The 18,427-nt window shown below is 37.1% G+C and overlaps 1 protein-coding gene across 2 annotated transcripts in view; it reads left to right on the plus strand.

Annotated features, from left to right (window-relative positions):
- The window catches only part of lyst (lysosomal trafficking regulator), a 190,463-nt gene that overhangs the window by 129,888 nt on the left and 42,148 nt on the right, over positions 1 to 18,427 (plus strand). Inside the window, exons 30-37 of one of the 2 annotated variants that reach the window (XM_056470332.1) lie at positions 721 to 882; positions 3,227 to 3,418; positions 5,714 to 5,907; positions 7,664 to 7,873; positions 14,162 to 14,338; positions 14,667 to 14,743; positions 14,841 to 15,029; positions 17,021 to 17,166. In XM_056470332.1, coding sequence (XP_056326307.1) covers positions 721 to 882; positions 3,227 to 3,418; positions 5,714 to 5,907; positions 7,664 to 7,873; positions 14,162 to 14,338; positions 14,667 to 14,743; positions 14,841 to 15,029; positions 17,021 to 17,166 — 1,347 coding nt within the window. The remainder of the gene's footprint in view (positions 1 to 720; positions 883 to 3,226; positions 3,419 to 5,713; positions 5,908 to 7,663; positions 7,874 to 14,161; positions 14,339 to 14,666; positions 14,744 to 14,840; positions 15,030 to 17,020; positions 17,167 to 18,427) is intronic. The other variant, XM_056470333.1, reaches the window with a different exon arrangement.

Raw genomic sequence — 18,427 nt, forward strand, 5'->3', positions numbered from 1 at the left:
TTGATGAATATGCCCACAGTGTAAATGCACAGTACATTTATGATCTTACAGCCACATTATATCATTATGATAACATGATAAATGCCTTCAGTGATTTCCTGAAGATAAATACTAAAAAAATAGCTCAACTGGAATAACTACAGCAGTCGGCATCGTCTGATCACATGATGCAAGAGATCGCGAGGACATATGATGAGGTGTGCAGGTGCTGTAGTGCTGTCCCAGTTCTTAGAGGTCAATTTTGAAGCCCTTCCCATTCATACTCTGTTTTAAGCGGAAGGGGTACCACAATGTAATTGGGATTGGGCCAAAGTAGCGGAAATGGATTTACTATTTAAACAACGTGGAGGAAAACGGGAAGATTAGGGTTGTGCTGGTCTGCGAAAAGCAACAAATCGGGGCAAACACGTCTTGCACCTTTATTGCGCCTGGTGTTTGATAAAGCGCTTTATTTTAATTACCTAACATTGGATTTGTCCATATTGGATCCACCACTGGGTTAAAATAACCCAGCATTTTCTGAGTGTACTCGTTGTGTAGTAATTGAGTTGTTCGTGTTGTCATTATTAATATTGGGCTTGATCCGTGCGGTTGTGTAATTTGTTCAAACTCATGTCCATTGTTCTCCATTGCTCTTGTCTAATCATCAGCTGTGTGTGTGTGTGTGTTATAATCATGTGTTTGTGTTGTATGATCACCTCCCCTCACGCTCCTCCCAAGGTTCAATGGGGCTGAAAGACTCCATAATCCCCCGTATCCCCCGGCAGCACTACTGCTCGTACGGCCTGATCCCTCTGCCCTCCCCGTTCAGCTTCCTGTCCCAGGATTCCCCTCTCCCTTCCCCTACCGGGTCAAACTCCTACACGTTCCCCTCAGACGCAGGTAGCCGGCGAGCGCTTCTCACCGTTCTGCACACACTCATCATCTGCATCTGCAGCAGGAAGTTGTGGTGTGTGCAGAACAGATTCAAGCATGTGTGTGCTGCTCATCTGCCCGGTGTCCTGGAGAACCGGTGCCTCTGTGTGTGCGTGTGTGTGAGTGTGAGAGAGCATGCATGTGTGCGAGAGTGTGTTTTTACAAGAGAAAGTGTGTGCGTGCGAGAGAGTGTGCATGCAAGAGAGAGTATGTGTGTGCACGCGTGAGAGAGAGAGAGAGAGAGAGAGAGTGATAGTGTGTGTGCGTGTGAGAGAGAGAGAGAGTGTGTGTGTGAGACTTGAGTGTGTGTGAGAAGTCTGCGTGTGAGAAGGTGTTTGCATGTGTGTGTGAGAGAGAGAGTTTGAGAGAGTGTGTTTGTGTGTGCGCGAGAGAGCGTGCGTGCGAGTGTGTGCAAGAGAGAGTGTGTGTGAAGAGTCCATGCATGCAAGAGTGTGTTTGCATGCATGCGTGTGTGTGTGTTTGTGTGGGCGAGAGAGTGTGCTTGTGTGTGCGAGAGAGTGTGTGCATGGGAAAGTGTGTTAGGAGAGAGTGTGTTAGTGTGAAGAGTCTGTGCGTGCAAGAGCGTTTACATGCGTGGGTGTGTGAGAGAGTTTGTGTTAGAAAGTGTGTGAGAGTGTGTGTGTGTGTGAGAGAGAGAGAGAGAGTGTGTGTGTGCGTGCGTGCGTGCGTGCGTGCGTGCGTGCGTGCGTGCGTGCGTGCGTGCGTGCGTGCGTGCGTGCGTGCGTGTGTGTGGTTTAACCCAAGTGAACAGAGACTGATCAGCACAGTAGAGTGTGTTGTGGTCTCCAGAGTTGCAGCAGCTCTTGTTCTGTAACTCTGTTCATCATCTGAATCTCTCTCATTTACACCTGACATTAACATCCATCTGCTGATCATCATGTTTCTACCTTTCTTAAAGAAATTGACAGTTGAGTTGTGAAGGATGCATTAGATGACTGAAGGCGTTTATGTAATGTTGCAGATCATTTCTATTTTGAAGCCCGTCTTCTGTTTGCTCTTCATCAGAGAAAAATACTTTGAATGTTTTATATTTTGTTACAGACATGCAGTGTCATCCTGCAACTGTTCTGCAGCATATGAAATGTCCCAAACTCTATTTTTAACTGTCCAAAATGGGAAAAAGTGTTGTTTTTACTCTCTGATAGTCAAAGCAAGTAAAAAAAACAATGTCTATGTTATATATGCATTAGAAACATTCAGGAAAAAGTCTTTTATGTAAATTCAGGCCACGAGTCCACATATATGGACATCATTTTTCTCTAAAAGTACATCATATCAAAAGATGATGCTTAGATTTGTATTCTAATTAAGTTCTAATAAGCCCAAATAGCAAAGAGAAATAAAAAATGCATGTAAAAATCACCTTGGGCCTTAAGAGGTTAAGATTATTATCAGAAATGTGTCTTGATCATCATAATTATAACGATTTCTGCAGAATCACAAAGCATTCAGCTTTAAAATCACAGAAATAAATGACATTTTACTATAATTTAGTAAATGAGGAGTAACAGAGCTGAAAATAATAATATTATTCTCCCAATATTACCGCTTTACTGTATTTTAGATCAAATAAAAGCATCCTATTTAAAGCTATTGAATGGTAGTGTTTATTTAATTACAGTATCAACTATTCTATCTGAATGAGTTTTAACAGTAATGCTCCCTAAACAACACTGAAAGCTTACCAGTTCTCCTAATATATACTGTATATGTGTATTAAGGCATTTATTTTAGTATGCAGTATGTTTAATTGCTTATTGCTGTATGATGTACTCACATTTTGTCTTGTTTTAAGAAAGAATATACCAAAAATGTGTACGTTTTTCAAACAAGTCAAATAATCTGCCAATGGGGTAAGCAAAACAAGTCTCATGTCAAAAGAAAAAGCAAGAATATTTTGCTCACCCATTTGTCAGATTATTTGGCTTGTTTCACTTCATTTTGTCTTATTATTTTTGAAAACAAGACAATATTTTTTAGCTTGTTTAGAAAAAGCTTCTTGATTTAAGAATCTTTAGATATTTGGACAAAAACAAGACAAAATATCCAAGTAAGAAAAGCATTATTTGCAGTGTACTGTATCTATTATAATGAAATATATAGGATGCATGTTAAGTCCTGGGTGTAAATGCTGATCAGATGACTCTAACCCCTTCTCAAGTTAATATCTGCATGTGTGTGTGGTGGCATAATGTGATTTAAAACTCTGCTCTTCACTGTTTCTTTAATTCAGTCTGCATGATGTTCTCCATGTGTGTGTGTGTGTGTGTGTGTGTGGTTTTTTTCTCAGGTCGTAGACGCTTCACACTAGCCCAGTCGGACTCTCTGCTGACCCGCATGCGGTCTGTAGCCAGTGATGAGCTTACACAGATGATGCAGCGCAGGATGAGTCAAGAAAACCCCATCAGAGCCAGCGAGACCGAGCTCATCCAGAGAATGCAGAGACTGGTGGTTCTGGCTGTCAACAGACTCATTTATCAAGGTATAGGAAATCTGCCACAACATTACCATCAGGGTGAAGACCACCATCAGAGAAATCATTTTCTCTGATCAGCATCTTAAATAATAATATTAATAACAAACATTTTAGATAATATAAATATAGATTTGACCACCCCTATAATGGTTCATATCATTGTCAATGCATAACTGTGGCAGAAATCATTTTCTCTTATCTGCGTCTGAAATGATAATATTAATAATTAAAATAACAGAGAACAGCTGGGCTGAAAATCAGCACCTCCAAGTCTGAAGCCATGGTGCTCCATTGGAAAAAGGTGGCCTGGAGGTTGGAGGAAGGTCCTTACCCCAGGTGGAGTTCAAGTATCTTGGGGTTTTGTTCACGAGTGAGGGAAGAGATGGAGCGTGAGATTGACAGACAAATTGGTGCAGCTTTAATGCGGTCAATGGATTGGTGATAAAGGAGCTGAGCCGAAAGGCAAAGCTCTCGATTTACCAGTCAATCTACGTTCCTACTCTCACCGATGGTCATGAGCTTTGAGTCATGACCGAAACGACAAGATCACGAATACAGAGAAGTCAGCTGAGGTGGCTCGGGCATCTGTTTCGGATGCCTCCTGGACGCCTACCTAGGGAGGTGTTTCAGGGATGTCCCACTAGCAGCAGGCCTCGGGGAAGACCCAGGACACACTGGAGGGACTATGTCTCTCGGCTGGCCTGGGAATGCCTCGGGATCCCCCCAGAGTAGCTGGAGGAAGTGTCTGGGGACAGGGACAGGGAAGTCCCGGCCCCGGAAAAGCGGGTGAAAATAAATGACTAAATAACAGATCATATATATATATACAGATTTGACCACACCTATAATGGTTCATACCATTGTCAATGCATAATCGGGCCAATCAGCCCTATGTGGGAAAAAACATTCAACAGTGTGAAACTGACAGATGTAAAGCACCGATAGAAATATTCACAAGATGCTTTTCTTGTAAAATAGGTGTTTGTTTCTTCACAGAGCTGAAAAGTAAAGTCAAATGAGATGGATAGTACAGTTTGACCTACTAGTAGTATAGTAGATAGTATAGTAGTAACCTCTGACAAAGCTAATCAGATGTTATTGTAGATCAGAATACACTAAATATTCCTCAAAACATAAATGCACTTTATTATTTAAGAAATCTGATTCACTGAAGCATGTTTCACACAATCTAACATTACGAAATAGTTGACCCTCACGATCGCCAATGTATAATTCACACAATGATTAATATCCACTGTAATCAACCACATTAATGCAGTCTACACACTGTTACACACTTATCTGGTTTTTAGTCCTAATTTCTTCAAAGTCTTGAATGAAGAAGCTTTGTCTAGACAATTAAAGAACGGCGTCTTGTTTTCAGAAATAATAAGAAAATAGTTCCTTTTAAATAAGAAAATATTTTCCTTTTAAAACAATATTTCCTTTGAAATAATCTGTCAATGCATTTATTTCGAAGCAGAAACGAGATTATTAACAGATTCTTTTACTTATTATTTCTTAAGACAAGACCCTATTTTTTAGTATTCTTTTCTAGAAAATGCTTTTGATTTACCTATTTTTAGATATTTGGACTAGAGCAAGGCTCAAACTTTAAGTAAGAAAAGTGTAAGTAATAAATTTGTCCAACGCTTTATCAGTTTATCATTGTACTGTCATTTTTCAGTATTTGTGCATATGACAGTCTTGAGAGTGAATACAATATTTACCAAGATAATTATAGTTTATACTTTAAAAACCATGAAATTAAATGCATTTTGTCACTTTAAATAAACTTAATTTTAGCTGAAATAAATATAGAAAACTTTAAGAAAATGTAAATATTTATAGGAAAATTATATTATTCTTATTTATACTTAGTTTGTTTATTCGTCTTATGTGCTAAAAAGTTAAACAAAAGGGGGAAAAATACTATTTAGCCATTTAAAAAATAAATAAAAGACAAAAACAATGTGCAAAACTTCATATAGTTACTTATACAACATAACAATATAAGTTTAGCAGAGCAAGGACATTTAACTGCAATATTTCCAATTATTTTATTTTTTTTCTGGAATAAGCAATTTATCAATTTTGTTATAATTTTAAGGCCAATATTATCCTCAGACTTTTTTTTATTTATTAAGTTAAAATCACACATGGTAGGGTGAATAATTTAGCCGTCTACTGTATATTTAACTGAAGAATATACAAAATTTAATCAAACACTACAATCAAACACCCCTACTATTTCAAGAAGCACTAACATCTCTATCTTAATGCTGTGGTTTTATTTTCCAGACATCAGCCATGATTTCTTTGACCTGCTGAACTTCCCCGAGTCTCCTGATCACTCGATGTCCATGCCAACAGCAGGAGATCAGACGTCTGATGAGAACGGCTCCACTCCGTCCACCCCCATCCCACCCGGAAACATCAAGAGCTTCCGGAAGGACATCCTCAGACTGATGATGGAGGGCATAAAGATCGGCCTGGTTAGTCACTACTGTTTGTTGCTGGTTAGGCATGAGCTGGTATAAGAATAAAATTAGCTATACATTTTACGCTATTGTCATTACTGCTCTAAAATGTGTTCTTTTTAAATGTCTGGGTGAAAAACAACTATTTATTTCTCCATTGAACATAATATATTTTATTTAAAGAAACATTGAAAATATTTTGTAACAGTAAACATGTCAGGCTAAATAGATGAACTAAATCATTGATTTCTGCTGGCCTCATTAGTTTCAAAAGCACAGATTTCTTTACAACTTGAAAAGGCATCTCTGGAGATCTTTCTTTTCTGTGGATATAAAGTAAAGCTACTGCACTGTTCAGCCCTATAGTTAGTCTATAGGATGTTGGTGCATAAGTCATTAATTAATCAGTGTGCCATACAATTCAATATCAGAGTTTTGATATTTAAACATGGATATATTGACAGCACTAATATATAGTAGTAATTTTAAACTTAATAAACAGCAGTGTTTACCTAATATTTTTTTATTACTAAAAGAGAGATTTTTGTAAACATTAATGTTAACTGATACTCTGATGAAATGCTAATAAAACATCTTTGTGAAACTAGTCTGTTCCACTATTACTGTTATTACTTTTAATTTATTTTTAATTTTCTGTTGTCATTGTACTTTTTAAAAAAATTCCACACAATTTATTATTATTAATTTACCAGGAATGTCCCATTGAGATACAATATCTCTTCTACCAGGGAGTCCTGGTCAAGGCAGGCAGCATAGGACAGAGTTACAAAAAAAATAATACAGGTCACAACACAGACACACACAAAAATAGTATAAACCATATTCATTTGTTAAAACATGTGCACTGTTCTAAATTGACCGTCTTTGAAATATTTTTAAATATAGCAATAGATGGTACGGATTTGGTACAGTAGATTTGTGTTGGGCCAACATGAAGGAATTAGGGTATTAGAAATTTATTCGTTTTTGCAAATTTAAGTTGATTGAACATAAAAGATTTCAGTTGTACCAAAAAAAGAATAAATAAATGTGTTATTTCAGCTCATTTTAAATAAATCAAAACTATTCGCCCTCGCCCGCCTTCAAATATTTCCCAAATGATGTTGAACAGAGCAAGGAAATTTTCACAGTATGTCTGATAATATTTTTTCTTCTGGAGAAAGTCTTATTTGTTTTATTTCGGCTAGAATAAAAGCAGTTTTTACTTTTTTTAAACCATTTTAAGGTCAATATTATTAGCCCCTTTAAGCTATATTTGTTTTAGATTGTCTCCAGAACAAACCACTGTTATACAATGACTTGCCTAATTACCCTAACCTGCCTAGTTAACCTAATTAACCTAATTAAGCCTTTAAATGTCACTTTAAGCTGAATAGAAGTGTCTTGAAGAATATCTAGTCTAATATTAATTACTGTCATCATGACAAAGATAAAATAAATCAGTTATTAGAGATGAGTTATTAAAACTATGGTAAAAAATTATGATAATAATTAAAAATTATGGTTAGAAATGTGTTGAAAAAAATCTTTCTGTTAAACAGATGCTGGGGATAAAAAAATATACTGGAGGGTTAATAATTCTAACTTTATCTGTATTTATTATGTAATATGTTTTTATCTATATTGATCTTGCCATGAAATAGCAATTGTAAGTAGCAAAGAGTTGCTGATGTGCTAATATATAAATAAACAAGCAAACAAACAAACAGCAGTGCACTGATGCGTCTGTGTGCTGGTATGTTTTCCTCAGGGCAGCACTGGTCGCGGCGGCGCTCCTCGTCAGCAGTGGAGGCGAATCCTCTGGTCCTGCCGAGACACATTCAGAGTGCAGATCGGCCGCATGCTGGTGCACACGCTCAGTCCTGAACTTCCTCTGGAGGACAGGAAGGAGGCGCTAGAGTTCGTCCACGAGCAGAGCTACTCCGAGATCCTCAGAGAAAGCCTCAGCCCTGGCCTCGAGGTCAGACACACACACACACACAGGCACAAATGGCTTTTTTGTTTTTACACGCTGAGCGGAGACGCCGTGACATTTTGCTTTGCTTATTTGCCGACGCTTATCAGATTTGTGTATCCAATCAAAGGACAGCATACATGCACGCTTCCTCTGTTGGGAGGAAGACGACTGTGACATTTCACTGGGCTTGTTTTGCCTCTGTAAATAAAGCAGAGAAGCATCTTGACGATACTGTTTCCATAGCAGCAGTGCTCTCCATTTCACTGCTGCTGTCTCCATTATACACTACGCTGACAATAAAAAGATCATTAACCCTCAGAGACGCACTGTAGAGACGTGTGCAGGAAACAATCAGCTCCTAACTCTCAGTAAATGTGGATAAACACTGCCTGAAATACAGTTTCAGTGGGAAAAGAGAACATTAATTGACTCTATCCTCTATCAGTTTGTTAAAATGACTTGAAATGGCAGCACTTATGGCACAAAAACTCTTCTTTCAAAGAAAGTATTTCACATTACATTACATTTTTTTCATTTTATTTCTACATGTATTGGGATAGGATTTTTTCAGAAATGAACTGCTGGATATTATGGTCGATTTTTGTCTTAAATTACCATACCGGTCAACATTGGGATGTAAAAATACGGGACATTAATTCGCTTCAAATGATGGAATACATAGCGAACATTAGAAAATATTGACAATAAAATAAAAGGTTTAGTTATTAAATATAGAAATTAAATTAAGCCATTCACTAAATAAGATGGTTCAGTATATTTAACCCCTTTATTGAGTTCTATGCAAACCTGTAGCGAGTTTAAGTCTATGACAAATTTAATTTACAAAGCATGACAAACAATGCAGACTGCTCAGTGGATCAAGTTTCCTTAAGTCACAAACAAATAATAAATATACAGGAACCACATTTAAAATCACCAACAAATATCTTCAAAATGTCGGCGCCAGTGGTGTAGTGGTGTAGTGGTTACTGCGTCGACACCAAGCGGCAACCTCCCGCTCTCTCTCGGGAAGCCAATACGGAAGTAACTGAAACTGCAATTCATCAAAGTTCCGCTATTCCTGTCTCCATAATGGAGCAAATTGCAATTGAGCCCACTGTTAGAATGGCCAACTTTACAGCAGAAAAAAAGGTGTTTACAGCCTGGTACAAAGAACGATTTTGGTTCATATAGCTATTATTACCCTCCATGACAACTGTGAGGGGGGTGAATTTTTTTATAACTCATCCATTTCCTTTATTTTAGGTTATTTTAAGTTTGCATAATTAAGGGCGTGGCCACTTGAGTGACAGCTAGCTCTCGCTGGTCGCGTCACTTCACCTCAGCTGAATCCGGCAGATTAGCCACTGATCTCGGCATGTTCATCGTATTTTTGTGTTGTTTTATGTAGCTTTACACAGTCAGCTGCCTTTTGGACTTATTTCTTACAATTATCAGATGATATGGGATGCTGTGTGCACTTAATTGTGCTCACAAACCGTTCACATGGCCTCCGTTTCCCATGTGAGTAAAGTTATATACTTGTATACCATCTCTATAAATGTATTTGTTTTATTTAAGATCATTTATCAATAATATTTTTCTTTAGACCTGTAAAGCACTCCAGAATCTGACAGATTGATTAGCTGTAGGCTCTAGAACAGTCATCTGAAGCGTTATCATACAGTGTTGTGCTGGATTTTATCAATAGTCTTGCATTTACTAACACAGACTATATCTGAAGTGTTTGGACGTATTTCACGTTTTCCTCCTGTTGAAAAACATCATAAGAACAATGCTTAGTGGCTCAATGTATTACTACAGTGTTTTTAAAAGTCCAAACACTTTATTGATATAGTGTTTGGACTTATAGTGTTAGCACATGTGGTCAGAACACAAACGAGTCGCGGGTATGAAGTATTAAGCGTTTCTCCCAAAGTAAAGTCTGTCTGCCAGGTCTAAGCAAAGTGCCAGCAGGCGTCTGTAGCTTCGCTCACTCTCCGCCTCTTTGCCCTTGTTTGGTATCCCGCCGTGGGTGCGATGACGCGCGAACAAAATGGCGACGGTTGGCCTCGCCTACTTGTAGCTTCTTTTGCAGTGTTCAGAAACCTATGGGTGATGTCACGGATACTCCGTCCATATATTTTACAGTCTATGGTCGACACATGCACTGCGGTGCTCACGGCGACCCGAGTTTGATTCACGCCTCACGGTCCTATGCCGATCCTTCCCCTCTCACTGCTCCCTATGCTTTCCTGTCAATAATCTCTACTGTACTATACATTAAAGGTGAAAACCCTGGAAAAAATAATTATAAAAATATAAATATATATATATATCTTCAAAATAAATAAAATAAATCGCAGTATTCAATGCAACAAGATCACAAAATGACGTTTTAAAGTATTCAGATATCTTGGATGAGACATGAAAACAAATAACTAGTAAGCAACTATCTTAGGCAACACAGAATATTTATTTATTTATTTATTTTACCTACATTCATTTGTTAAGTATTATAGTAATTCAGTACATGGATTTGTTTCTTAACTAGCATATCGATGGACTGGACACGGCCTAATGCGTTGTTGCCACGTGATGCCAGTAATCAAAGGTTCGGAAATCTTGAAGTTTCAAGCTACTGAACAATATACTTTTAAAATAGTTTACAGTTAAGCTGTTAGTCATTGATATACACGAAGATATCGGTCAAAAAAACTCCTTGGGTTTGTTAAAAGAGCTGGATTGAGGATAGTCATTTGTGTGTGTGATGATCTCACTGCACTAAGGCTACGCTCACACTGCAGCCAAATGTGACCCGGATCTGATTTCCCCCCCTCATGTGACTCAGGTGATGACAGTGTGAACAGCCCAAACCGCATGGAATCTGATCTTTTCAGGTCAGATCTGTGGCACTTTCATATGTAGTCTTAAATCAGACACAGATCTGATGTTTTGCAATGCGACTGCAGTGTGAACGGTCATGTCGGATTTCATGTGACTTTTACTTAATCTTTGAGTGACATGCGTCATCATTCTGTGCTGCAAACATCATCTGCTTCTCAGCAGCACAGTAGAATTGCACACATGGCGATTACTGTACCACAGAAAGTTGGTTGTTCATATTGAAAATGATTTTGAAGGCAAAACTGGTGCTTGTTAACTAATTTGGTGAACGATTGGGACATGGGTTGATGGCGAAGCTGAAGAGCGTCGTGGGTGTTGCGGATAGGGGATCCGCGTGAAAAAGAGGGGGAACTTTCTCTCAGAGAGGAAAAAAAGGCAGGTGCACGAGCACCCAAACCCCCCTTCTGTACGTGTCTGCTGTTTATAACGAAGTCAAATTAAATAACTCTGCAAACGGAGATAAACCAACTCCGCCTTCACAGTTCAGTCTGCGGCTGCTCATTAACCCTTGATGAGTTCACTACACCGCTGGTCAGAGCGCCATGCTCCGCGGTTGTCATATATCACAAATGATCAGTGTTTTCAATCACAAGAGACTTCTTTTAGGTCTCAAATGCCAAAATACACATTAGTAGTAGCAGAAAAACCCTTTACAGGTCATGAAATACACCACGGTTGTCTGTGAAAAGGGCAATAATCATAAGCAATAATTATCTGATAACGTGTTTACTTCATACAGTATACACACTGTGCATAATTAGACATTTTGTGCTGTCCGTATCTCTACTTTTGCGCATGCAGGTCAGTTAAGGAACAGGCCATGCAAAAAAAAATCTGATTTAAGCTCTAAGCCTCGCAGTGTGAACGTAACCTAAATGTCTTTGATTCACTACAACAAAGCAGTTCATAAGAGTTGTTTGTTCAGACCCCTGACACCGTTTATCAAAGGTTCGGACAATCTTGAAGATTATTGAAGCTACTGAACAACATACTTTTGGAAATAGTTTACATTTAAGCTGTTAGTCATTAATATACACAAAGATATCAAAATAAACTGCTTCGGTTTGTTAAAAGACCCAGATTGGGTCATCTGTGGTGATCTCGCTGGTTGCACAAAATGTCTTTGATTCACCAAAACAAAGCAGTTCATGAGAATCGTTTGTTCGGACTATGCTTTAATAGAAACACGAGATTTTGTTCTATTATTTATGGGTATTATAGCGAGGAATAAACACAGGTGAACAAACTCTGGAGGGTGGTTTTATTGAACAAAGGTAAGATGTAAACAAACAGTGCTGGTAATTAAAGGTTTGTGAAGTTACGGTGGTGCGTTGTGCTTACTCTCAGTGTGGATGTGCTCAGGTGCTCACGGACTATAGTCTGTAGGAGACAGTGGTTCGCAGCCTTGAGCGCTTGATCTTTCTTAGCTACGTGTACAGCTTACACAGTTTTATCTGACCGGTGCCTGATCACCCGAAGCTGGGATCGCTTGCCTTCTGACTAGCTCTTCCAGGTGTCCTTGGTTTCCAGGGCGACGCTGATAGATGATTAGGATGCTCGTCACACTCTACGCTATTTTTATGTCATCAAAATAAAGAGTCGCTGCTGTAAATTGGTCGAGGAAACTCTTTTATTTTTGAAACACTTTTGGACACTAGTGCTGGAGTGGCAAATGGCCACCCCGTGCCACCCCGGTAGATCCGCTCCTGGCTGTATCCTTACTGGTTATATTATTTTTCAAATATATTTGTGTGCTTACTGTATCTGCAGATATTAAAAAAATTTGCAGTGATTTTTGTGACCAATCAGTGACCGATCTGTCTTTTTAAAGCAGGTTTAAATGTTTTTTGGATCATGACTGCAATACTTTTTATTCAAAATTAGAATCCAATTATCAGGGTTTTTCCTGGCTCTAAAAAAGATTTAGGTTGTGTCCCATTAATGACATTTTTGCTATTTGAAACAAAAACATTTCGCATTAGTTTTGTAATCTTACCAAGTAAAACATTATCTTATTTTAAAAAGCTAGCATTAAATGTAATAAATACAGTTAAGCCAAAATGATTTTTATTTTTATTAGATTTTTTTCAAAGTATTTTAAAAATCCCAAATTATTATTCCCAAGGAATTTTTCCACAGTATTTCCTATAATATTTTTTCTTCTGAAGTAAGTCTTATTTGTTTTATTTTGGCTAGAATAAAAGCAGTTTTTAATTGTTTTAAACTCATTTTAGGGTCAAAATTTGTTTTGGATTGTCTCCAGAACAAACCACTGATATGCAATGATTGCCTAATAGGGTTGGGTCGATAGACGATACCATTGTCCATCACAGATGGCCGATAGACAACACTATGCTGAGCCGGCATCGCCGATCCTCCGCCCCGCCCCTGTCGCAAACCCGCTCACGAAAAATACACACTCAGGCCCCGTTTACTCTAATATGTCTTAGTTATAAAATGGCATTTTAGAACGAAAATGATCTACGTCCATACTGTGTTTTACCTAGCATTTCTGAACAGCCCTCCGTCCGCTGAAAACGCACATCACGTAACCACAGACACTAACACACACACACACAGCCACACACGCTGTCATGTGCTCGGATGAGCTCCAGAGAGCAGTGCACGTCGGACAGTTTATCAAGGAACTACCGCTGGATGGCGTCTCAGTGTAGTTGTTAAACGTGATATTTAATTAATCTTGTCACTTTATCTAACGACTCTTCGGTCTTTTGAATCTATTCGGTAACGTGTCACAGCGTCAGTACACTGCTTCAATCTTTCGCTTTCACGATTGTACTTAGTCATTTTAGTGAAAACCTCAGATACTGTTGGTTGGTTCCTCTTGGTTGTGCACCGTTTTTACTAACCAAGTTCGTCTACGCCATTATAACGACACAGATCACTCTGCCTATTCATGCCAGAGTCCTGCAGAAAAAGTGATTGACAGGTGGTAATCTGTGTGTAACTTATCTTTATTTATTTATGATTTGATTATGGGTAAAACAAAGACCAAGCAGGTCAGGTAGTTAAAATGGTAGGCTACAAATAATTAATTCATTATGAATGAATGAATGAATTATTCATAAATAATTAATTCACAGCCGCCTATGATGACGATGCCATCATCCAACGTGATGTTTCACATTAGACATTGTACGATGCCAAATTGGTCGACATCTCCCAATCCTATTGCCTAATTATCCTAACTTGACCCTAATTAATCTAGTTAAGCCTTTAAATGTCACTGTAAGCTGAATACTAGTGTCTTGAAGAATATCTAGTCTAATATTATTTACTGTCATCATGACAAAGAGAAAATAATCAGGTATTAGAAATGAGTTATTAAAACTGGTTTGGTGATTGTGTTGTGTTTGTTATTAGCATGGGCCCAAGCTGGCTCTCTATCTGTACGAGCTGCTGCACGATCACAAGGACGCGCTGAGTAAAGAAGAGCAGGCGGCGGCAAACACCTTCATGACGGCTCTGAAACTCTGCGGACACCGCTGCATCCCACCCAGCGCTCCAGCCAAACCTGACCTCCTGAAAGCCATCAAAGAGGTGCCACATCCAAACACACACCACCAGATTATAGATTTTTAACATTAGTTCTGTTTTGAATCTGCCACTATGCTGACACACAGGCATTTGTAGCTCCGCCCTCTTTTGAAAAGATTACAATCTGATTTGAATTTAAAGCGACAGTCACCAAAATGGCACAATTAGGATCAAAGCCTGAAAGGGTCGGTTTCAGAGAGTCAGAAAACATGGTATTTTGAGTTGAAACTACACACTCTGGAGACATCAGAGAAGCATTTACATCTTGTACAAAAATGTCATAATAGGGGCCCTTTAATGTTCAACTGAAGCTGTTGTACTCTTCTTAAAGGAGCAACTGAAGTACGAATCAGAGGCAAGAACCAGCAAAGGAGCCTGGGAAAAGAAGCTGTCCAACACACAGAGGAGGTGAGCAGACTGTCAGAATGAAACCCAAGCATGCACACAAACACACACACACACATTCCTGGGTGATTTTCCTGAGCTCTCCTGTTCTGTGCTTCAGCCTGTTGCAGAGGTTGGACGGCAAGTCGAAGGACATCTCGAAGATCGCGGCAGACATCACTCAGAATGTGTCTCTCAGGCAGGGCATGGAGAGGAAGAAGGTCATGCAGCACATCAGAGGCCTGTATAAGACTGACCTGAGCGCTAGCCGACACTGGCAGGAGCTCGTCCAGCAGCTCACTCATGACCGGTCAGTACTGCTCACTGCAACACTATGGATCCCTTTAACATTCTCGTGTTTCTCAGCAGCAGAAGGGGTCATAGTTGGTAAACTCAGAGCGCAGTGAATGGGAGAGGACAACAAGTCAATTATGTACAATCCTATTTGCTGAAATAATGACAGAAACACTCCACGATGGTGTTATGAAGACTTTTAGAGCAAGGAAAAAGATAACGGCAGCCAGAAGAGAGAATAATGTCACAAGCCAGTAGTCAAGGGGGTTTCGGGTGGCTTGAAAGACCCACCCCTCACTGACAAAGGTCCAGAATTTGTCCCATACATGAGCTCATTTGTCCTATTTTGACTGCTTTGCCATCATGAATCGTGAAAATAATCCATCAATAAGACCAAGCGGGATCCTCTGTTGGCTGTTGTGACTTCAGCTAATCAGTTTTGGCCAATGCAAACTATTATTTTTCATAAGTTCAACATCCAGCTGCTTAAACACATAATGTGACGTAAGAGAAGTCATCTTTCAATCTTTGTAATGTTTTTAAAAAGAGAAAACATTTTACAAGTAACTTTTATTCTAATTATTGGACCTTGTTGTTCCTAAAACAAAAGAAAATGACCAATAAAATATGTGAAACACCAAAAGCGTCTATATTAAAATGAATACTAATTTGACTAATGTTGTTATCCATGAATATTAAAATGTACTGTTTTAAAAGAGAGGCTAGAAAAATTGTGAAGCTCACATTATTATTATTATTATTATTATCATTATTATTATTATTATTTTTATTATTATTATTATTATTATTATTATTATTATTATTATTATGTTTGAATTTTCACCATTCATATGGCCAAATTCTGACTGAAGAAAAGTTGAATGTACTGGCCAGGTTGTTATTTACCTAATAAATGACATTAGATTATAATTGTTTTTATAAGCCACAAATTTTAATTTAAAACTTTAACAGATTCTTATTTTTTGTAATGATAGATGATGTAATAAATTTGTGTTTTATAATAAGTATTTTTTTTTATATTTCTTTATTGTAAATCTTTAGAAAATGTTTTGGTACATTAAAAGTGTGGTTATGATGATCATCCGACGAGCTAATTAAACAGAAAATCTTAATGTCATTAAAACGCACTGTTTAGATCGCATAATTAAATAGAAAACGAGGCGTATAACTGCAAAACAGTCCTGTGTCAGATTTACTGGCCTGTCCCCATAGACACTGCATTACAAACATCTCACACAGGCGGTCATTCATTTATTGTCATTTTAATGCAAAGATGGTGTATAGTACATATGTGAATTTCCTACTTGAAATTTTTTAATATTTAGATTTTTTTAAAAATGTGTCAAGATGCAGATGACCATTAAACGCATCCTAACGTGAAAAGGGTCCATTAGACTTCTGCTTTTGAATTTCAGACATATGGATTGAAGGCCTGGAAAGTACTTAAAAACAAACACAGACCCTAGAAAGAGCTTGAAATAAATTTGAAATAAAATTTGTTTATGGTGTTATTTCAGTTATCGTCAGAGACTGTTGCTAGCTTTAGTTTTAGTTTTTCATGATCGTGAATTTTTTATTTTTTGTTTTGCCGTTAACTGATTTTGATCAATAGTTTAAATTTTTCAATTGTATTAATTGTATTGTAATGTTAATTGAGTCAGCTCGTCAGCGACTGTTGCTAGCTTTAGTTTTAGTTTTTCATTATTGTCAATTTTTTATTTACTGTTTTTCGTTAACTGATTTTGATCAATAGTTTAAATTTTTAATTGTATTAATTGTATTGTAATGTTAATTCAGTTAGCTCATCAGCGACTGTTGCTAGCTTTAGTTTTAGTTTTTCATTATTGTGAATTTTTTTATTTTACCGTTAACTGATTTTGATAAATAGTTTTATTTTTTTCAATTAATAAAGTGACCAAAACTGTCATTTTCTCATCCTCCTGTTCTTGCAAACTCATCTGATGTGCTGTTTTTCTCACTGAACAGAGCGGTGTGGTACGATCAGTCCTCTTATCCCACTTCCTGGCAGCTGGACCCCACAGAGGGCCCGAACCGAGAGCGCAGACGCCTCCAGCGCTGCTACCTGACCATCCCCAACAAATATCTGCTCAAAGACCGCCGCAAACTAGACGGTGCGTATCTGAAGAACAAAACAAACACTTTACAGCAGCAGCTCATCATATTCTGCTTTTCTAGATTACCTGGGTTGGTTTTCTTTTGTTGAATTTCTATGCTGCAGTGTTTTCTTTTTGTTTTGTTTTTGTTTTGTGTTTTTTCTGTTTTTTGTTTTGTTTTGTTTTGGTTTTGTTGTTTTTGTTTTTTTTTTTGTTTCTGTTTTGGCTTTGTTGTTTTTTGTTTGTTTTGGTTTTGTTGTTGTTGTTGTTTGTTTGGGTTTTTTGTGTTGTTTTTGTTTTGGCTTTGTTGTTTTTTGTTTATTTTGTTGTTTTGTTTTTGTTTTGTATTGATGTTTCTTTGTTCTTGTTTTTGTTTTGTGTTTTGTTGTTTCGTTTTTTTCTTAGTGTTTTTTGGTTTTTTTTTGTTTTTGATTTGTTGTTTTTTGTTTGTTGTTGTTTTTTTGTTTTTTCGTTATTTTGTTTTTTCAGTTTTTTTGTTTTGGCTTTTTGTTTTGTTTTGGCTTTTTTTTGGCTTTTTGTTTAGTTTTGTTTTGGTTTTGTTGTTTTTTGTTTGTTTTGTTGTTTTGTTTTTTATTTTGTATTGTTGTTTCTTTGTTCTTGTTTTTGTTTTGTGGTTTTTGTGTTTTGTTTTTTCTTAGTGTTTTTGTTTTGTTTTTTCTTTTGTTGTTGTTTTTTCGTTTTTGTTTTTTTTTTTTGTTTTTTCTTTCTTTTTTTCAGTTTTTTTGTTTGGCTTTTTGTTTTGTTTTGTTTTGTTTTGGCTTTGTTGTTTTTTGTTTGTTTTGGTTTTGTTGTTGTTTTTTTTGGGTTTTTTTGTGTTGTTTTTTGTTTTTGTTTTGGCTTTGTTGTTTTTTGTTTGTTTTGTTGTTTTGTTTTTATTTTGTATTGTTGTTTCTTTGTTCTTGTTTTTGTTTTGTGGTTTTTGTGTTTTGTTTTTTCTTAGTGTTTTTGTTTTGTTTTTTCTTTTGTTGTTTTTTTTTGTTTTGTTTTTTTGTTTGTTTTTTCTTTTCTTTTGTTTTTCTGTTCTTTTTTTTTTTGGCTTTTTGTTTTGTTTTGTCATCTTTAGTCATTTTTCACCTCCTAATAAATAAAGTAAATAAAAAAGTTTGACGGTTAAAAGAAGGTTATTAAATATGTAAATCAGAAAGTTAATAAATATGTAGTTAGTAAATTAGTATGTAAATAAGTAGATAGGAATCTAAATAAAATATGTAAGAAGGCATATACATCAAGTAAACTTGCTTGTGTAAATGGTGAAGTA

The sequence above is a fragment of the Danio aesculapii genome, chromosome 13, assembly GCF_903798145.1.
Source record: "Danio aesculapii chromosome 13, fDanAes4.1, whole genome shotgun sequence".
Classification (NCBI taxonomy): Eukaryota; Metazoa; Chordata; class Actinopteri; order Cypriniformes; family Danionidae; genus Danio; species Danio aesculapii.